At 47.4% G+C, this 18,538-nt stretch overlaps 6 protein-coding genes across 7 annotated transcripts in view; 3 read left to right on the forward strand and 3 right to left on the reverse strand.

The window, feature by feature from the left end:
• Positions 1–8: 8 nt before the first annotated feature.
• Positions 9–4,325, reverse strand: TERG_07224 (uncharacterized protein). Of its 2 annotated transcripts, XM_047750350.1 has the most exons (2): positions 4,235–4,325; positions 9–4,161 (listed from the first exon to the last, which is right to left on the reverse strand). In XM_047750350.1, the coding sequence occupies exon 2, from the start codon at positions 1,754–1,756 to the stop codon at positions 167–169; it is 1,590 nt and encodes a 529-aa protein (XP_047607181.1). In that variant the 5' UTR covers positions 1,757–4,161; positions 4,235–4,325; the 3' UTR covers positions 9–166. The 2 variants fall into 2 exon arrangements, with proteins under 2 accessions (XP_047607181.1, XP_003232376.1); XM_003232328.2 differs by having other exon boundaries at positions 9–4,308.
• Positions 4,326–4,717: 392 nt separating this feature from the next.
• Positions 4,718–6,228, forward strand: TERG_07226 (uncharacterized protein; the record flags this gene model as incomplete). The annotated part of the gene is made up of 3 exons (XM_047748734.1): positions 4,718–5,054; positions 5,117–5,717; positions 5,805–6,228. 3 exons carry the CDS (start codon positions 4,718–4,720, stop codon positions 6,226–6,228), a joined length of 1,362 nt encoding a protein of 453 aa, XP_047604722.1.
• A 1,435-nt stretch (positions 6,229–7,663) lies between these two features.
• TERG_07227 (uncharacterized protein) lies at positions 7,664–13,021 on the forward strand (the record flags this gene model as incomplete). The annotated part of the gene is made up of 1 exon (XM_003232331.2): positions 7,664–13,021. One exon carries the CDS (start codon positions 7,664–7,666, stop codon positions 13,019–13,021), a length of 5,358 nt encoding a protein of 1,785 aa, XP_003232379.2.
• Positions 13,022–13,445: 424 nt separating this feature from the next.
• TERG_07228 (uncharacterized protein) lies at positions 13,446–13,988 on the reverse strand (the record flags this gene model as incomplete). Its single annotated transcript, XM_003232332.1, has 1 exon — positions 13,446–13,988. The coding sequence occupies one exon, from the start codon at positions 13,986–13,988 to the stop codon at positions 13,446–13,448; it is 543 nt and encodes a 180-aa protein (XP_003232380.1).
• A 456-nt stretch (positions 13,989–14,444) lies between these two features.
• Positions 14,445–17,366, forward strand: TERG_07229 (uncharacterized protein; the record flags this gene model as incomplete). Its single annotated transcript, XM_003232333.1, has 6 exons — positions 14,445–14,573; positions 14,650–14,728; positions 14,793–15,028; positions 15,091–16,320; positions 16,381–16,942; positions 17,026–17,366. 6 exons carry the CDS (start codon positions 14,445–14,447, stop codon positions 17,364–17,366), a joined length of 2,577 nt encoding a protein of 858 aa, XP_003232381.1.
• A 640-nt stretch (positions 17,367–18,006) lies between these two features.
• TERG_07230 (uncharacterized protein) overlaps positions 18,007–18,538 on the reverse strand; it is a gene marked incomplete at both ends in the record, with an annotated part of 4,119 nt that continues 3,587 nt past the window's right edge. Inside the window, 3 exons of the mRNA XM_003232334.2 lie at positions 18,007–18,137; positions 18,197–18,396; positions 18,448–18,527. Of these exons, the coding sequence (XP_003232382.2) occupies positions 18,007–18,137; positions 18,197–18,396; positions 18,448–18,527 (411 nt within the window). The remainder of the gene's footprint in view (positions 18,138–18,196; positions 18,397–18,447; positions 18,528–18,538) is intronic.

An 18,538-nucleotide genomic window follows, 5' to 3' on the forward strand; every position in this document is an offset into this window, starting at 1 on the left:
GAAGTAGTGATTGGTCTGAGTGAAGCCCGGTCTCGTCTGGAGAAGCGGCGCGCGGACAGGGCTGGATTGCCTGCTGTTATGTCTGGGTGTCTGTCCCTGTGAGGAGCGAAGACTGCTGTAATGAAGAGGATCATTCATCTCGTCGGGTGTTTCAAGGTCGGTCAGATCATGGATTGTTTGAAACGGGTCGATGGGGGTGGCTTTGAGGAGAAGATTCCTGGTTTGCGGAGCAAAGCATGCTGCATGACCTTGTATGTGTTGGTGTAGAAGGACTGCTGCCTTTACTGACGCCGTCGTCAGAACAGCTTCGGCGAGGGGACGGTTTCTGTATGGAAGACGATCGAGTATGGGGAGCTGTTCCGCGTCGGCCCTTTTGGCGGATGCGAGATGTAAATGATGTTCGGTTATTAGTGCGGTTACTATTGCTGCGAGTAGGAAGGTCCTCCGACTGCGTTTCTCCAACGCCAGCGTTTGGAGGGCGCTCTGCAGCCACGACTGAGGATGGTGGGAGCTGACTGACGCTCAGGCCGTTGCTGGAAGAAGATTCAATATTACTTGTGACAAGTGGATTCCCAACCCAGCCTTCTTGAAACGCTACCCAGATCCCGGTTATCGTGATGAGCTGTCGGATCTTATCGTCGATTACAACCGGGCTCTGTCTCGTCGCAGTTTCGGCTGGAGCGGACTCCGGCCGTTGGTTAGTTTTGCGGTCAGCGTAAACAGATGAGAGTGACTCCTGATCAAGTACTTCGATTCCAGTCCGACACAGCCAGCCTATAATCGGATGACGACGAGTCTGCGGATCGATAATGCTGAACGTAAGTCGTTTCCCTCCCTCCGGGCCTGGTGACTGTCGACCGGCTCCTTGAATCGAGGCACTGCGATTTCTCTTCCCACGAACAACCCAGCGCACGCATTTCTTAATTCCATGTTCATCCATGGCAGTAAACTCATAGCTACCATTAGGTAGAGATTCCGATATCCAGGATAGGCCATCGACAAGGCAGATTTCTGCGGTTGGCTTGGATTTTGAATCATCCTTGCGAATTTGGGATATGGTTGCAATGGGTTCGCGGTTCTCGTTTGCTGAATCACCCTCAGGGCGCTGTTCCTCATCACCAGCTCCAGCTGGCCCGTAGGTATCACTTGGTAGTACTATTAGGTCGGATGTGCAAGCTCGATCCCGTGCTGCAAAGGGACCAGATATTTTTCGTTGAGCACGCCCTTTGAAGAGCGAAGATGGGACAACATCAAGGACGGAAATGGGACGAGAAGTGTTTGAGACTTGTTGGAGTTGTACTAGTAGCCTGGGACGAATGCGTAGTCTTTTATGTCGAGTAGTTGGTGGAGGATGTGCGAAACGTAGTATAGTCCTAGACCGATGGGCATGCTTTTTTGATGCGCCGTCGACAGAGCCATCTATGACCCCACATGCATCTGGGCTATCTGAGCCTGATTCTGTGTGCGCAACGGTTTCTTCCATGGCTGCGGGCTCTTGGAATATCACAGATCCTGATGGTACGATGCTCCTGTATGTGTTGGTATTTTGGGCCATGGGTGTCAGGCCCTCGGAATTTGAGGTAGAAGACGGGGCGGAACCCCCTTGCTTCGTCAGGGAGGCAAACCCGAGAGATAGAATCGACCTTGCAGATGGAAAGAAATTAGAAGAAGCTCCTTGCTGTGTCTCTGGAGAGGCCGAGTATTCGTGTCGGTGCACGGCCGCAGCATCAGCGGTAATCCCTAGATTGAGTTGCATATCTTGACGGCGAGAAGTATAAGATCCTTCTGCAGCGCCTTTGTCCGACTATCTCGTCTGTTTAGGGGTACCCAGGATCCAAGTTCAGGCTGTATCTGACGTTCTTGCTCTGCGTGTGAGTATTCCCATTGGGCTTCTTTTCCTAGGAAGGTATAAGATCGCGTGTTGTTGTTTGCAAGACGTTGCGCATAACCAACGAACGCTCCGCCAGCAGCGACAAGCTTGATGATCCGATATCCGCCCGGATCACAGAGTAGAGCTCGAGAAAGAGATATATTCCAGGCTTGGTTTCCCTGCTATCGCATTTTTCTGTTGGTCACAGCAACTGCTCCATATTCATATTCCACATATATATATTCCAAGCGACGTCGTGTATGTACACTCTGCTAACGTATGATTCAAAGCAGACCAATCCAGCCTCTTATCTTCCGAAGCTATCACGTTTAATAGCTGGAGAATCACTTATATATATCAAAGGGTGTTCCTGTTTCAGAATGTCCACATGGGAACGGAGGTTTGCACCCGTCGCGAACCCGTCTTTGTACAACGCCCTTTCTCCCCACGGCGAAACCAGGCGAGGTCTTGGTCTTATATAACTTAGTTGTGTGATTAGTGAGGCCCCTGGTCCGTGATGATCAGTTCACCCCTCCAGAAAAAAGGGGAGGGGGTCAGACGGAGGCAACAATGTTTTAAAAAAAATGGAAATAGGGGAGCAGAGGAGGGATGCATTGATCCCACCTTTGACCCAAGGACAGGTCTCTATATAAGAAAAAGGCTGAAACATACATTACAGGCCTCCCGGCCCGGTGCATCCATCCCTCGAATCCACCGGGTCAACCAACGACTTTGTTCCATCTCTTGGACAGATTGCAACATCTCCTACAATGCCGTGCTCCGATCAGCCTCATAACTGGGAACTTATGCAGAAGATATACGAGATATGGCCTCTTTGAGTTCGTCTGGTGGCACTGCGTGATTCTCGCCTGAGGTCTGATGAGACATGAGACTCTCCGTACTCCGTCTCTGCACGTTAACCACGGATCCAAGCTTGCTTTTTGTCCAAGCAAAAACTCTTATTTCGTTCTCTCCCTTTTTTTTTTTAGCATTTAGGCCAATCATGAAGGCCCCGCCTCATCCCTACGAGAGTTCCTCGGGTCTTGGTCGCTGCTGATCCTGAAAAACAGGCTGGGCAGGCTGGCGGCCATGTGGACTGTCCGTTCGGATCCCTCAACACGCGACGTTCCGTCCAGTTGTACGGAGTACTCCATAAGAGAATGACGGATTGTCGTTGTGTCGTTGTTGTCGTTGTTGCTGCTGCTGTTACGGAGTATAACTCACGTATATATTAGACTTGGGTGGATGCATACTTCTGCAGACCCGGTGTCCGGCAGTCTTTTTTGGCCTGAGAAAAATCCCTCCGTTAAGTTAGCACACAACCCACTCGATAATAATGATTCCATAACCTCGCAGGACCTAGAACTGGAAGCTCGAACGCTCAAAATTTCGCAACTTTTCATAGGTGGACAGCAAGATGTTCTCGGCGTTGCAATTACTTTCTCTTCTGCTCCACTGCATCACTGGGTCGAGGAACTCGCCAAAGGTTGTCGGAGCCATTTGATCCAAATCCTCCGTTCGACAGACAGTTTATCGGGGATCGGGCACACGACTTAGCGGTAACGCATGAATCCCCGAAACAAGATGGTCTGTGTGAGCAGGCGGACGTCCGTCGGCAGGCAGAGCAAAGTATATGGGAGTTACGTGTTGCAGTGTGGTTGACTTGACCGTCATCGCAGGGGATCCTCGCTCTCGAGACTGCTGGCTGCCAGGGTCTTAAAGACGGTGTGCGCACTGTAGCCGCAGGATCCGCCCGTCTGCTCTGCTCCCATCGGTACACTCGAACGAAAGTGTGGGTTCCAGCAAGGAGCTCCGTTAGAGCCGGATAGCAGGCTCTCCGTGCATACGGGCGTAATTAACTGCACAAATCGGGCCCATAGCTTGTGCAGAGGACGGATTTTACTTTCTTGAGACATTCCGCTCTTTCAACTGTACCCCGTAACTATCTCTCAATAAGACAGCCACACTCGTGGTGCTAGCTGTATGCAGTAACCGTTGCGCCTCCATATATATGGAGTGAGGAATCCGTCTTTGCTCGTCCGTCTTGTCCCGTCTTTTCCTTCACTTCTCTCCAGTAACTACGTCGAGGTAGACGCTCCAGCAATCTCAGTCTCTTATTCTCTCTTCCTCCTACTATCCGAGCCAGACCGTCGGCTATCGATTGCGTCCTCGCCAGGAGTAAATAAATAACCAGGCACTGCTTCCAATCTTAGAGCTCTTCACATCGAGTTCAAATAAGCAGACGCGCCTTAGACGTTCCTTCAGCTCATAATGGCAGGCTCTGGCGGAATCTATCTCTGACCTCAACACTGTCAGTAGAGAATAGGAGATCAATACTTTTGTCAAGAGAGAACGGAACCTCACCAGCGCGAGATCATGGCGGCAATCTAGCCGCAAGTATGGACCGCCCTAGCGACCACGGCTCTGGCGTTGATCACCGGAGTAAAAATATTTTTCGATAGGGAGAGAGAGACAAGGGAAAAAGACCTGATAGAAAGGGAGAGAGTGGTGGCCGAGAGAGAGGCGAGGAGACTCTTGACCAGTTAGTGGCCGCACTAGTAATACATAAATAAAAGACGATATGAACTTAACCAACCAATGTCAACGAAGATATAAGAAAATGGCCAATCAGAACCCGTAAAATACAAATATTAACCCAGGGACTTGCAGTTTACGTCGAGCAAACTATCAAAAAAAAAAAAAAAAAACCAACATCGACGGCTCAGTCTGCTCGATAATCCACAGGCAGTTGCATCAACCAAATTATCTGGCTGGGTACCGAGTACAGGCATCGTCCTTAGCCCTTCTATGCAAATATAGAAAACTGCGATGCTTTCGTCTCGGGAGATGGCGAGCGCCGTCGACCGCATTAGCATGCTTGACCAGCCAATCTACACTTTGACGAAATGCTTCTGCCTGTGGAAGGCTGTCTTATTGCTTATTGTCCTCGCTAGCCCGGGGCCGGGATACGACACGTCAACGGCTCTGCTTCTCTCGTCCGACGGAGAAGGTCCCGGTAATCCGGAAGCCGGCAGCATGGCATGGCTAATATCGCACATTGGTCTCCGGCTAGCGAGATGGGACTCTATATACTTCTTGAAGATCGCACAGAGGGGGTACTTGTTCGAGCAAGAATGGGCGTTTGGATATGGGTATACAAAGTTACTGTCATTCCTACTTCCTGGTAAGTCGGAGTTATGGACATGTTTAAAAAACGTGGGCCTGTTGGTACTGATTGATACATAGAATCGTTAAGGAGTCTGCAGTACCTTGCTGTGACTGGAGTTCTTCTTTCGAATCTCTGCCATTATCTATCAGTCTTAGTGCTTTACAAGCTCTCCCAAGCTACATTTAACAGTAGCAGGGAGAATTACAATGTAATCCCATTTTTGGCAGCCACACTGCATGTCGTGACTCCTGCTGGTGCGTTTATATCTGCACCCAACGGAGAAGCAGCATTTTCGTTTCTCAATTTCTTGGGTTACTATGCCTTTATTACGGCACTCAAGGATGAGCGTCAAGGCAGTTGTTTTCTGAGGGACCTGAAGTTCCTCGCTGCTGGCGCATGTTTTGCCGCTGCCACCACGGCTCGAAGCAATGGTTTGCTCAGTGGCCTGTTATTTGTCTACGATGCAGTGTCTGGACTGCATCAGATAATTACACATGGCCCGTCGTGGCATATTATACGGCGTCTGGCTATGGTATGTGCTGGTGGCAGCCTGATTTTGATAGGTATTGTTGGGCCGCAATATGTTGCATATAAGGACTTCTGCCTGGCTGAGAACCCGCGTCCATGGTGCAATCGTCTATTTCCAAGTATCTATGCATGGGTTCAATCCTATTACTGGTAAGTTGCTCCTTGCTCAACCTGATCCTGTGGGTGTGCATCTTTGTGCATATTGAGGAGTTAGACTGCTAACCGTTATTTCTTCAGGAACGTGGGCCTTTTCAGGTACTGGACGTTCTCGAATATTCCGCTTCTCTGTATAGCAGCTCCTATGATAATTATACTTGTTTATTCAGGTTTACGAGTATGGGCAAACCTCCTGCCGATGCTCCCTAGTAAGGAAGACGATACGGCCGGCTGCAGTGTGAGATACCAGGCCAGGCTTGCTCTTCCTCAAGTGGTGCTCGCTACTTTAGCAGTGACTCACTATCACATCCAGATTGTGAACCGGATATCATCAGGCTACCCGTTGTGGTACTGGTTCCTGGCATCGAACCTGGTGACAGAGAATAGAAGTAAAACCTCTTTGACGCCACCTTCCTTGATCAGCTCTCACGTAATCATGCGTGTGATCGTGATGTATGCGCTTATCCAGGGCTGTCTTTTTGCCTCCTTTCTTCCTCCAGCTTGAGCAGCCAGGCAACCAGAGCTGACGAACGCTTTTTCCGAACCCCAGACGGAGTCCATGTAACCACCTAACCTTTACTTAGTTATCCCTCTTGTAGCGGCGTAGATACTTCTGCCTGGCCACTTCGCCAGGCCGACTGTCCATATAACTCACTTCTTCTTCTTCTTCTTCTCCCTCCCTCTGCTCCCTTCTTTCTACTCTACCTACTCCGTACATCCCCCTATTCCCTCAGTTTGATATCTGTTGAGCCTCCTCCGCGTAAGGTAACTAGTTATTATGTCATCTTGTCTTGGCGCCTCCAACAACAAAAAAGCTTCCAAAAGTTGTTTTCGCTGCGGCTTTTAGAGCTTTAACGAACTACAAAACATTGCCACAAGGTCGATATTGTGAGGCGGATGAGCTTCGCACCTCCTAAGGCCGATAGCTTCGTTTTGCGGGCTGCATCTGCTGCTTGACGCTGCTGCCGTGGACGAACCATAACCATTGTGCCTGCTGGGTTTGCTGTCACCAACAAGTTGCACACGACCCTTCGTAACTAACAAGTTACTCCGTACCTGACTCGGCACCAGAAGCAGCACACGCCAGATGCTCACGGAGGCTGCAGTTTAATTGAAGCTACCAAACCGTGAATAATCGAGCAACCCGGTTAGGGAAGTCAGTAAGAATTCCGTTATAAACCCTTTCCTGGAAATCTCCTATAGCTCTAGAATGACTTATTTTGATGGATCCTGGGTTTCTGACGCGGCTTTACAGTCTAGCACCCTCACCACCATACCCTCCCTAAGACGTTCTACATGCTCGATAGACACGCCCTTGGAAGATGAATACCGATCGATTCCCGGACGTGTTGGCGGCTAGCTTGGCTGTCGTTGGTAATGAGTTCTCACGGGCCACGTCTCCCGGTGGAGAATCAGCACAGCTTAACGGCGCCGTTCCAGAAGATGATCGTTCCAAAAAGGCTCGTAGCCGACCAAGAACATATCCATACTTCGAACACTCCCCGTATGAGCTAGAGGATGATACGTTACGGCAGAATAACTTTGAGGAGATCCTCAGGCATCTCTACGTGGCCATCGAGTCTGGAGACTTCAACTCCGGGGCGGTCCACTGGACTCGAGAGCTTCGAGGTTGGCTATCTCTGAAGTTCGATCCAACAAGAGAACAACGGACAAAGCTAGTGAAGCTTTACTACGAACTTGCCCTTGCTCCTGGTATCGAACCGGCTGTTGCAGAACGCTTTTCCAGCATGTTCATGGTGCTTACCAAGTAAGTACCAACACTACCTGTCCGACTATATACAACCTCTGCTTACAAATTTTGATTTTTAAGGAGAAAACATTACCTTCGGCCGACCAAGGACTTGATTCTTGACTGGAAACCGCTGTACAGAGAGTTGAAAGTGTTCGTGCTTCCTTCAGAGGCAGGACTCGTACACTCAATGAGCAACAAACGCAATATCAAAACTTTGATAAAACTTTGTTCCTTTGCACAGTTCTATTTTGACCCCCTTGAGCTTCCTAACATGCTTCAAGAGTTTCTCCCCTATTTCACAACCTCATTTACCGAAGGAGCCTTTATTGTAGTAGGGCTCATGAACTTGTTCGTGTCCACAGCACCAGCGCCTCCAGAAAGGCTCGATTTACTCCCACAACACTACCTTCCAACATATTTCCACCTTTGGTCCCTGGTAAACCGCTCTAGGACATTTGATATGAGTTTCCTAGATATTCTATCTCGATTAGCTCGCGATTCTCTCCCTGCTAAACATATTCCATTTTCTGAATTCGGAATTTTCACCGAGGAACAAACTTCCCTTATTTTCACTGCTATCCTGAGGCTGCTTGAAATTCCAGTCGGGCAGGCAACGTCTTCCTACAGCGAGGTAGTTGACGTGTCTGCTGGATTGGCCATAATGCTTGATCGGGATTCAAGAAACCATCCAGTCACTCATGACATTGCCAGATGGACTGTCATGTCTCTCTCTCCAGCCTGTGCAGAGTCTAAAGACTCGCTACTTAGCAGGCTAGAGGGCCTGATACAAGCTGTGGAAACATTTTTCCACCCTTCGAATTCAGGATCATGGACAAGGACCCTCTCAGAGCTGGTTAACTACCTTGCAGACTTCTTTGTCATGCGTTGGAACCGGGAACGAAACGGAGAAATGGAAGTTCCCCCAGAGAGACGGTTGAATGATGCAGTTAAACGCCGATTTGTATTATGCCTGCGAGATGTGATATTCATGGGTATCTATGCTAAAAGTGGTACGGCCATGAACTTCTCTCTCTCGACCCTTCAATCCTTGGCATATCTAGAGCCAAACCTCATTCTACCGGGAGCTTTGCAACGAATCTACCCATCTATGCAAGGCCTCGTAGAGGTCCACAGAACTGCGTCCTCTCTCCGTTCCTTGCAGGTCTTGTCAAGAATCATGGTGCGGACAAAAGGGTTCCGCTGCCATATTACCACCTTGCTAGGTTTGGCTTTACCTGGAATTGACGCAAATGATTTGGGCAAATCACTGCATTCCCTTGCATTTATCCAGTCTGTGTGTTATAATATACCCTTTGAAGACCTCACAAAGGGCTGTGATGATGTTAATGGGAACATGCTTGCCGTGGAATGGGTTACTGGAGAGTTAGAACGCATGGAAGAGCAAGGTGCCTCTGTTGAAATGAACTACGACACTGAGCTCTCTGATGAAGATGAAGAAAAGATATTACGTTCGTCCACCACGGAATTTGGCGAGTTTCTCATCTCGTTCCTTGGCCGTGTTTTCACACTGCTAGAGAACTTGCCTGATGCAGCGCGAGTACGCAGTGGCTCCCCTGAAGAGAACGTCCTCAACACCTTGCCTGCCACTTTTCTACCTCTTCTATCTACCCTTTCTCCAGAGTTATATGACATAGCTCTGAATAAAATCGTAAACTTTGTTTCTGATCGGGTCATTCACCAAGCACGAGATGCAATGGCTTTCATTTGCAATTCTCTGTGCAAGGTCAACCCTGAAAAAGCACTAAAGCGCTTCATTCCTTTACTCATTCGAAATATCCGCACCGAAATTGATGAAAATGGTGCAGCATCTACAAGAACAACAGGAAGTGATGTTTTGCCCCGCGATCGGGGCCTGGTATGGAATATCAGTATGCTGAGCATGTGTGTAGTCCATGTCGGGGAAGCCATTTTGAAATATAAACAAGACCTCCTCGACATCGCACTGTACATGCAGCGAAAGTGCAAGGGTATCCCTACCATTCATATTTCGAATTTCATTCACCATCTTCTCCTGAACCTTACCATGACTACCATTGTGGACTACAGTATGTACGAACCGCATCTATACCCTAAAGGCATTCAGGTTGAGCAATGGGGCCAGAGACAAGACCTAAGCAAACTTAGCGTCAACTGGCATGTTCCACGACGAGAAGAAATAGAGTTCGCTGTTGAACTATTTACATCTCAGGTGGAAGCCGCATTGTCTTCCTTGACGTCCCTGATTAGTGACACACCAAGCATCAAACGTGACGGCAGTGGCAAAGATTGGTCAGACGAAGTGACGAGGAATATCGTACTACTCAGGCTAATTATAGCTGGAGTATCGGCATTATTTGATAACAGGGCAGCTTCAAAATGCCGTGAAAGCGAGGTTCCTGACCAAGGTGGTGCATACGTTTCCCGAGATGAAAATACGTCCACCAAAGATGAAGAGGCAACTGATGACGTCGACTCCTCTTTGGACATTTCTGAGGAATCTGCTATCCGTCCTTCTTATCAGTACCCAGCTGGTTATCTTTTAACAAAGGATGACCCTCTCTATACTGCCATTCACGAAATTAGGGAACGAATTGGCCATGTTCTACATAATGTTCACAGGTTCTTGGTTGATAAGCAAGAGGATGATGTAGCATGCTTCTCCTCACTGTACACTGCTTATCGGTGCTGGTTTATCGACGTTGGTATTGAGCGGTCTGCTCACCTGCTGGACCGTGTTTCAAAATTATACGGTGCTGATATTCACCCGTACAAAATGAGCGGCATAAGGAAGGATTACCCTCGCCCGTTACTTGTACGCCGAGCATATGTGTATCATCTGCAACGGCTCCGTCACAATGCAGCTCCTAGGCCACGGTCAAAGCTGGATACAGTCCTTCTTCTTGACTTAGCTGAGTCTAGTGTATCAATTTACACTGATATTAGACGAAATGCCCAGTCAGCTTCGGAATCAGCACTTCGCTCTATCTGGGGCTCGCGAGTTCTTCTGATTCGTCCGCTGATCAAGGCCTACCAGATGGCTCTGAAAGCCAATGAAATCCCCCGTATTCAGGGCGCGATTTATTCCCTGATGTATAGCAGTTTGGCTAAACCAGTGGGTCGTCATTGGAAGTACACTCCTGCTCTCATACGGGCATTCCTTGACACCACCGCTGTCGACAAACCATCCATCCAAAAACTCTGCAGTGGTTCACTCTTCCAAATCGTTGAGTACGGACATACGACAAATAGAATGGCTATTCTTGACCAGGATATCATCAGAGCGATTGTCCCCACTGATGAAATTATGGCGTCCCAGATTGAAGCAAAACGGAAATCCCTTGAGAAGAAGTGGCATTCTGTTGAGAAGAGAAAGCTTGAAATGGCAGAGGAACTCGTTGAGTTGGCCAAAGCATCGCACTGGAAGAAGACAATTAGAACATCTGCAATTGCCTTTACCTTGGGGCTACGTTTTGATCACATAGCCAGTGAGAACTTAATCGAGCTTATCATCAAAGGCTCCGTGGACTCTCACCCAGGCCTGCGTTGGATGTATGCGCAGTCGTTGACTGCACTTTTCACCATCATTGAAATCAGGGCCATTTGCCATCATAATTACAGAGACTATATCCTCGGGAATTATTGCCTCCCATCAAAAATACAAGTCCCGACGAATCCTGAAAACCCCAATTGGACGGCTTCCTACCTTGCAAGCTTCGCAAATCCCGAAGCGGAGTATTATATCGACCATGACCACCCTGGGTTCTTAGTTTGGAGTAAGACAATGCCGGCGTACAAAGCCAGTGTCGAAACTGATATTGTTTTTGACTCACTTGAATGGGAGATCCGCAAATTTATGGGAAAGCTCTTCACCCGGGAGTGGATTTCGACCTACTTCACATATCTTAAACAAGAGCCCAGAGATGCCTCTACTGATAAGTTCCGGATGTCTACTTCTTCACTGCTCGTATACATATTCCAACTTCTGCTGCGCGATGAACTCACTGCAGTTACCTTCCAGGAAATTAAGAAGGAAATAGAGATCGTCTATGAAGATGGCAGTGATAAGCATCAACATCGTGCCACAGCCGAAATATTGGCTGGTCTTGTATGCTCAGCGACTGATATCAAAGTCCAGAAGCGTACAGAGATATGGGAATACGCCTTTGGTTTCTTCCAAAAGATATTTTCCGATGCACTCACTCCTGAAAACTCTGACTATTGGTCCAGCTGCCTTCGAATGATTATGCAATGTAGGGACCCTCGCCGCTCCTGGCCTTTGGTGGATTGGCTATCTAGTTTCCGCCTGGATATGACTTCCAATGCTGCCTTCAAGGAGAGTTCGAAGATCAACTTACTCCAGCGATGCATCGTGGATTCCGGTTGGCATTTCCAACTCGAAAAGCCCATTCTTAGGGACTTTTTAGCTCATCTTGACCATCCGTACAAGGGAGTCCGTGAAGCAATGGGTAATACGCTTGCTTGTATATACCGAACACGATACCACGAGTCATATGCAAGCGTTGACCAGTTGATCGAACACCAGAAGAAAACTTCATCAACCGGCAGTCGTGCCTATAAACCGACTGATGAGTTCGCGGCTACGATTACTGAAGTCTTTGATCGGATTGAACAGTGGCGGCACCAGAGGCAGCCTGGCCAACAAACTCCCTCCTCCTACACATCTGGCTATAAGACAGTCTTGCTATGGCTTGATTCGACATTGTATTCTTACGAATGCACTCAGCTCGTGCAATTTTTCCCCGACTTGTTCACAGAGCAACTTCTACATATGATGGACGTTAAAGAAGACCCCGAGCTGCAATCTCTAGCATACCACGTCTTCCGTCATCTTCCTAACATTCCACATCCCAGTGGTGAAGATACCGACTTCATCAATTCTCTTATCCGAATTGGCCGCACCTCTCCGTCATGGCATCAACGTCTCCGTGTCATGATCAACATGCAAATAATATACTTTAGGAGATTGTTCTTGTTATCCAAGAAAGATCGTGAGAACCTTTTTGAATGTGTTGCCAGTATGCTTTCCGACACACAGCATGAAGTTAGGGCGGGGGCATCCGCAACACTCTCTGGCATGGTCCGATGCTCACCTGTGGCTCTGCGGCAAGATATGGTCATGAAGCTGCTTGACCGGTTCACAACTTCTCTTATTCAACATCCCTTACCCAAGAAGCGGAGAATAATCTCATCAGGATTCTCCTCCGCTACATCTACTGGTGCAAATACTCCTACTCCGGAACATACCAAACTTATCATCACACGCCATGCTGCTGTTCTAGGTGTAGGAGCTCTGATTCAAGCTTTCCCATACACCAGCCCCCCACCAAGCTGGATGCCTGATGCATTGACAACCCTTAGTACGAAGGCTGGTGGAGACCCTGGCGTTGTTGGACAAAGTGTGAAAACGATAATCAGTGACTTTAAAAAGACTAGGCAGGATACATGGCATATAGATGTTAAAGTAAGTCTATATGTAAACTCGATTTACCCTCTGGATTTGATACTAATACGTTTTGCTTATTAGTCCTTTAAACCAGACCAGATTGAAGATTTGGCTGGAGTCTTGTGGAAAAGTTATTTTGCTTAAGGTAAAAATCTTACTGCCGAAAGAGGCCAAGGGTGGAACACTCTTGCAATTGTGTTTCTTGTTCTACTAGGTGGGAAAGAAGGGATTCAACCTTGTATTAATTGCTTTACACATGGATCTGGGTGTCTATGAGTCATGGAATTGTGATGTTGAGCAATGAATAACTGTTCTATATCCATACAAAGCTACAATATAGTAAAAAGTACCTTGAGTATAATCCAGTTAAATAATCTCCTATTTCGTCAACCGCTTGAGGAAATATCTCACAGCTTGACTACCGGCATGACACGGTCTAAAGGTTATTACAAGCATTAACTCCTAGTACTCCATGCTAGATATGTGTATCGTACCTTCAGCCAAATTAAACACATTCCATCCGCTCAAAAACCGCTGGTTGCTCCACGACAATTGTCATTCCAGGTCGAATGTCGCCGCCAGCCTCCACGATTCCCATTATTCCAGCCTTTCGTTCAATAATAGTTCGGTTAGTGTCTCGGACAATGAAATGCTCCTTCAATCCACTTCTGAACTTGTCAATTTGCGGACACGGATTTCTCAGCCCAGTCACTGTAACCACCGGACAATCTGCAGTCTGTGATTGCTGGTCCATGAATCGGAGCTTTGTCCCCTTGCTGAGAGCTAGAAGGTCTATTCCCTCCGTAGTAATGTTTTCACCAAGCTGACCGGGGTTGACATTGACAGCTTTGAGCACCTCATAGGGCATAAGATGGACCTGACGCAGGTTCTGTGGTGGGGGATTGATATGAAGCCTAGAAAGATGCTGTACGTGTGCACCAGAGTGTGCATCGCCCTTGACTCCCACATTTTCAACTAGGGTGATATTCGGTACAGTCGATTTAGAGAAATCATGGCTTCCCGAGGCAGAGACGCTGAGAACAGACATGGTGAGATACTCGTTTATCTTCCTTCGGTGTGCACAACTAGGATTCTCAATGATCCTGCTGCCCTTGACAGGGCTGAGGAGGGGATATATACACACGACCCCTCACCATGTTTATTTAACACCACAGCACGGAGGACTTCCATGCCATCCGGCCTCGCGCTGCCAATCGATCACAGGCGATTTTCGTATTTTTCGAACAATAATTTGATTTCTAAAGTTTAACTTTAAATGCATTATATAATCATAACTTAGTCAGTTTGTAGTCATCATACACGTGATATCCAGATCTGGTAGGCAGAACGTTTAGCTCACAAACAGCGACAAACCGGGTTGTTTTGAAGCCATCCACCTCGACTTGCATTACACTCTTTTGTCTTTGCTTCGGTTTAGAAACATCGTTTAATAACTTGGGCTAAGCTATTGGACAGGGCGTAGAGCCCCTTGCTGGCCGTCACGATGAGCCCGACCCAGGACACCCTCTTCCGGTCGGCGGACATGAGCTTGACCCAGCTCTATATCGCGAATGAAATCGGCCGTGAAGTCGTCAGCGCTCTGGGTGAGCTTGGGCAGGTTCAGTTCAGAGATGTGAGGATGCAAAGCCCTTGTTATTCTGGTATATTTTGATGGTATGGTGATGCTGACGTGGGTGGATCGTGGATAGCTGAACGAAGAGACCACCGCATTCCAAAAGACCTTTACCAACGAGATTCGACGATTGGACAATGTGGAAAGACAGCTTCGTAAGTGTGATCTTTATGGTGGTTAGCATATATGTATAAGTCTCTAACAATGGACTTTCGCTAGGATACTTCCAGGCGCAGATGGAGAAGGCCGACATCGAAATGCGTCCATCTGAAGAGTTCTCTAACAATCTAGCTGCTCCCATGGCCTCCGAGATTGATGAGCTTGCTGAGCGAAGCGAGAGCCTTGAACAGCGTGTTTCATCGCTGAATGAGAGTTATGAAGCTTTGAAGAGGCGTGAGGTTGAGCTCATTGAGCGACGTTGGGTGCTCAGAGAAGCAGGCGGATTCTTCGATCGGGTATGTACCTTGATTTACAGATTCTTTACTTCATGGCTATGGTATATTAATCAATAGTATAGGCACATGGACAAACCGACGAAATTAGACAGTCCTTCGATAACGATGAAGCTCCCCTCTTGAGAGATATTGAACAGCAGCCACCAAGAGGCCAGAATGGTGATGCTCACCAGTCGTCGTTCTCTGTCATGGATATTGGTTTTGTTGCTGGTGTTATCCCTCGGGATCGTATTGGAGCCTTTGAGAGGATCCTCTGGCGTACTCTCCGTGGCAATCTCTACATGAACCAATCTGAAATCCCAGATCCCATCGTCGACCCAGCCACCAACGAGGAAATCCATAAAAACGTCTTCGTTATCTTCGCTCACGGAAAGGAAATTATCGCTAAGATTAGAAAGATTTCAGAATCCCTAGGCGCCAACTTGCATGCCGTGGATGAAAACAGTGAACTTCGAAGGGATCAGATCCATGATGTCAACACTCGCTTGACGGACGTTGGCAACGTTCTACGCAACACCAAGAATGCACTCGATGCTGAGTTGACACAAATCGCTCGCTCTCTTGCTGCTTGGATGATTATCGTTAAGAAGGAGAAGGCGGTGTACCACGCACTCAACAAGTTCTCCTACGATCAAGCCCGCAAGACATTGATTGCGGAAGCATGGTGCCCGACAAACTCGCTTGGCCTCATCAAGTCAACTCTCCAGGACGTCAACGACCGTGCTGGCCTCTCGGTTCCTACCATTGTCAACCAGATCCGTACTAACAAGACGCCACCCACTTACATGAAGACCAACAAGTTTACTCAGTCGTTCCAGCTTATCGTCGATGCATACGGTACCTCCAAGTATCAAGAAGTCAACCCTGGTCTCCCTACTATCGTCACTTTCCCATTCTTCTTCGCCGTTATGTTTGGTGACTTCGGCCATGCCATGCTTATGACGATGCTCGCTATCACCCTAATTTTGTTCGAGAGAAAGCTCGGAAAGACCAAACTTGATGAGCTGAGTTCCATGGCATTCTCTGGCAGATATATCATGTTAATGATGGGAATCTTTGCTATGTACACTGGATTGATTTACAACGATATATTTTCCAAGTCAATGGACCTCTTCCAGAGTGCCTGGTCTTGGCCAGAGGACTTTACCGAAAATGAAACTGTTTTTGCTGAGCTCAAAGGCTCTTACAGATATCCATTTGGCTTGGATTGGGGATGGCACGGTGCAGACAACAACCTGCTCTTCACCAACAGTTACAAGATGAAACTGAGTATCATTCTCGGTTGGTCACATGTAAGTGTCGTCGCTGTTTCCTACTTGAAGCTGTTTCGAAGTTTCTAACGTTACTATCAGATGACATACTCCCTCTGCCAGTCCTTTGTCAATGCCCGCCACTTCAAGAAACCCATTGAGATATGGGGAAATTTTGTTCCTGGAATGATTTTCTTTCAGTCCATCTTTGGATACCTTGTCTTTACCATCATTTACAAGTGGTCTGTTGACTGGAATGGCCTCGGTCTGCCAGCTCCTGGACTTTTGAACATGCTTATCTTTATGTTCCTACAGCCCGGCCGTGTTGATGATGAGCTCTACCCTGGCCAGGCTACTGTTCAAAAGATTCTACTCTTTGTAGCTCTTATCCAAGTCCCAATACTCCTCCTTCTCAAGCCTCTTTATCTCCGCTGGGAACACAACCGTGCCCGTGCCCTTGGTTATAGGGGCTTAAATGAAGCTGCTCACACTAGTGCTGTAGATGATGACGATGAACATCAAAACCTGATCTCTGGCCAGCGCGACAGCATGGGTGATGGAGAAGAAGGCATCGGAATGGTGACTGAAGATATTGGTGAAGGTGAAGAGCATCATGAGTTCGAATTTTCAGAAGAGATGATTCATCAAGTCATTCATACTATTGGTATGCACTTCCCTCGCATTTCTGTTTACCAATTTGGCCGTACTTTCCACATTGTGAGGCAGCTGCTGACCTGATAATATTAGAATTCTGTCTTAACTGTGTATCTCACACTGCCTCCTACCTCCGTCTCTGGGCTCTTTCTCTTGCCCATCAACAGCTTTCCTCCGTCCTTTGGACCATGACTCTCAGCAACGCTTTCCTCCAAACCTCGCCAACCCTCCGAGTGATCATGACTGTGATTACGTTCTATCTCTGGTTCGTGCTTACCATCTCCATTCTCTGTGTGATGGAAGGAACCAGTGCTATGCTTCACTCTCTCCGTCTCCACTGGGTCGAAGCAATGAGCAAACATTTCATTGGTGACGGTATACCATTCACACCTTTCAGCTTCGAAGCTATTCTGCAAGAGGATCCGGTAGACTAATGTCGTGTATTCTTGTCCTTTCATTTTGTATCTTATTTCCGGTTTTCTTGTCTTCAACGTATTGCCAGCTATCTATAATCACGTCTTTCTTTGGAAGAACTAGCATTTTCCTTGCTATCCATACAGTGCGATGTATTATATACACGTCTGCCACGTTATATATTCCTGATAAATATATTTCGACTCCTTGAAGCTATCTATCGAACGTCTAGACCTCTTCGGGTAATGTGGGTTATCTATGCTTAGCATATAGAATACCTAAACTAAGGACCAAGAGAATCCATACTATAGCCACATGCCAGTTTACCGCAGCAAGCAACCTACTTCCTCCTGTCAATGAGGATGCCACTCGCTTCTTAGAAGCCCTTGCCTTGGAAACAGCGAAAACTGCGTTCCCGGATAGAGCTTCATTTTAGGCGAGAAGCACTCATGCATGATTTTAGGCCGTTCTTTTTGGTTTTATTTATGCATCCATAACAAGGGCGGGTTAATAGGCTTCGACAGTCGTGTTTTCCAACAGTGGAAGATAGGAGTCTCTTGATGAAAGGCTGTATTATGCTAACATGATGGATATTCTTTATATCTAAGTATGATGCTAGTTAAAAAGCTGAGTTTAGAGATTACTAAGATATTAGAGAATTCAATTGGTTGCATCGTGGCTAGCCCCTTGAGGACGTTTGGCGTCAGCAAACTCCTGTTCTGCGCGCCAAACGAAGCTGCTTTTGCTTGCAAACAATAGATCTAGATCCTCCAAGTGCCTATTTGCCGTCTCTGTAAATAACATTAGTATCATTATCCCAAGAAGCGGAGTGATAGTACAGAAGGCTTACCAATGTAGAAAAGGTAAATTGGTACCAACATCACAAGGTTAATAAGGGCAAATAGGATAAAAACCCAGAAGCCGATTGCACTTATCAAATATGGAATAATCATATTGATGGTACCTCCAGCTACTGAAAAGGCGAACGTGGCAATTGCGGTGCCTTTGCTTCTTGTTGCTAGTGGGAATACCTCCGTTGGATAAACCCAGCTATTAGAGTCATTAGCAGTATTTCACAAGTATGGCGAAAGATAAACCTACCATGTAGTCAACCAAGTTGAACCGTAGATGAAGGTGTATACATATAGAATGGCGGCAACGCCAGCCCCGAACTTGTTGGCCTCCCCGGGTC

Source organism: Trichophyton rubrum (genome assembly GCF_000151425.1).
Source record: "Trichophyton rubrum CBS 118892 genomic scaffold supercont2.9, whole genome shotgun sequence".
Classification (NCBI taxonomy): domain Eukaryota; kingdom Fungi; phylum Ascomycota; class Eurotiomycetes; order Onygenales; family Arthrodermataceae; genus Trichophyton; species Trichophyton rubrum.

Bases quoted from the DNA above. Each gene is read 5' to 3' on its own strand.
- TERG_07224 (XM_047750350.1), bottom strand. From the start codon at position 1,756: ATGCAACTCAATCTAGGGATTACCGCTGATGCTGCGGCCGTGCACCGA.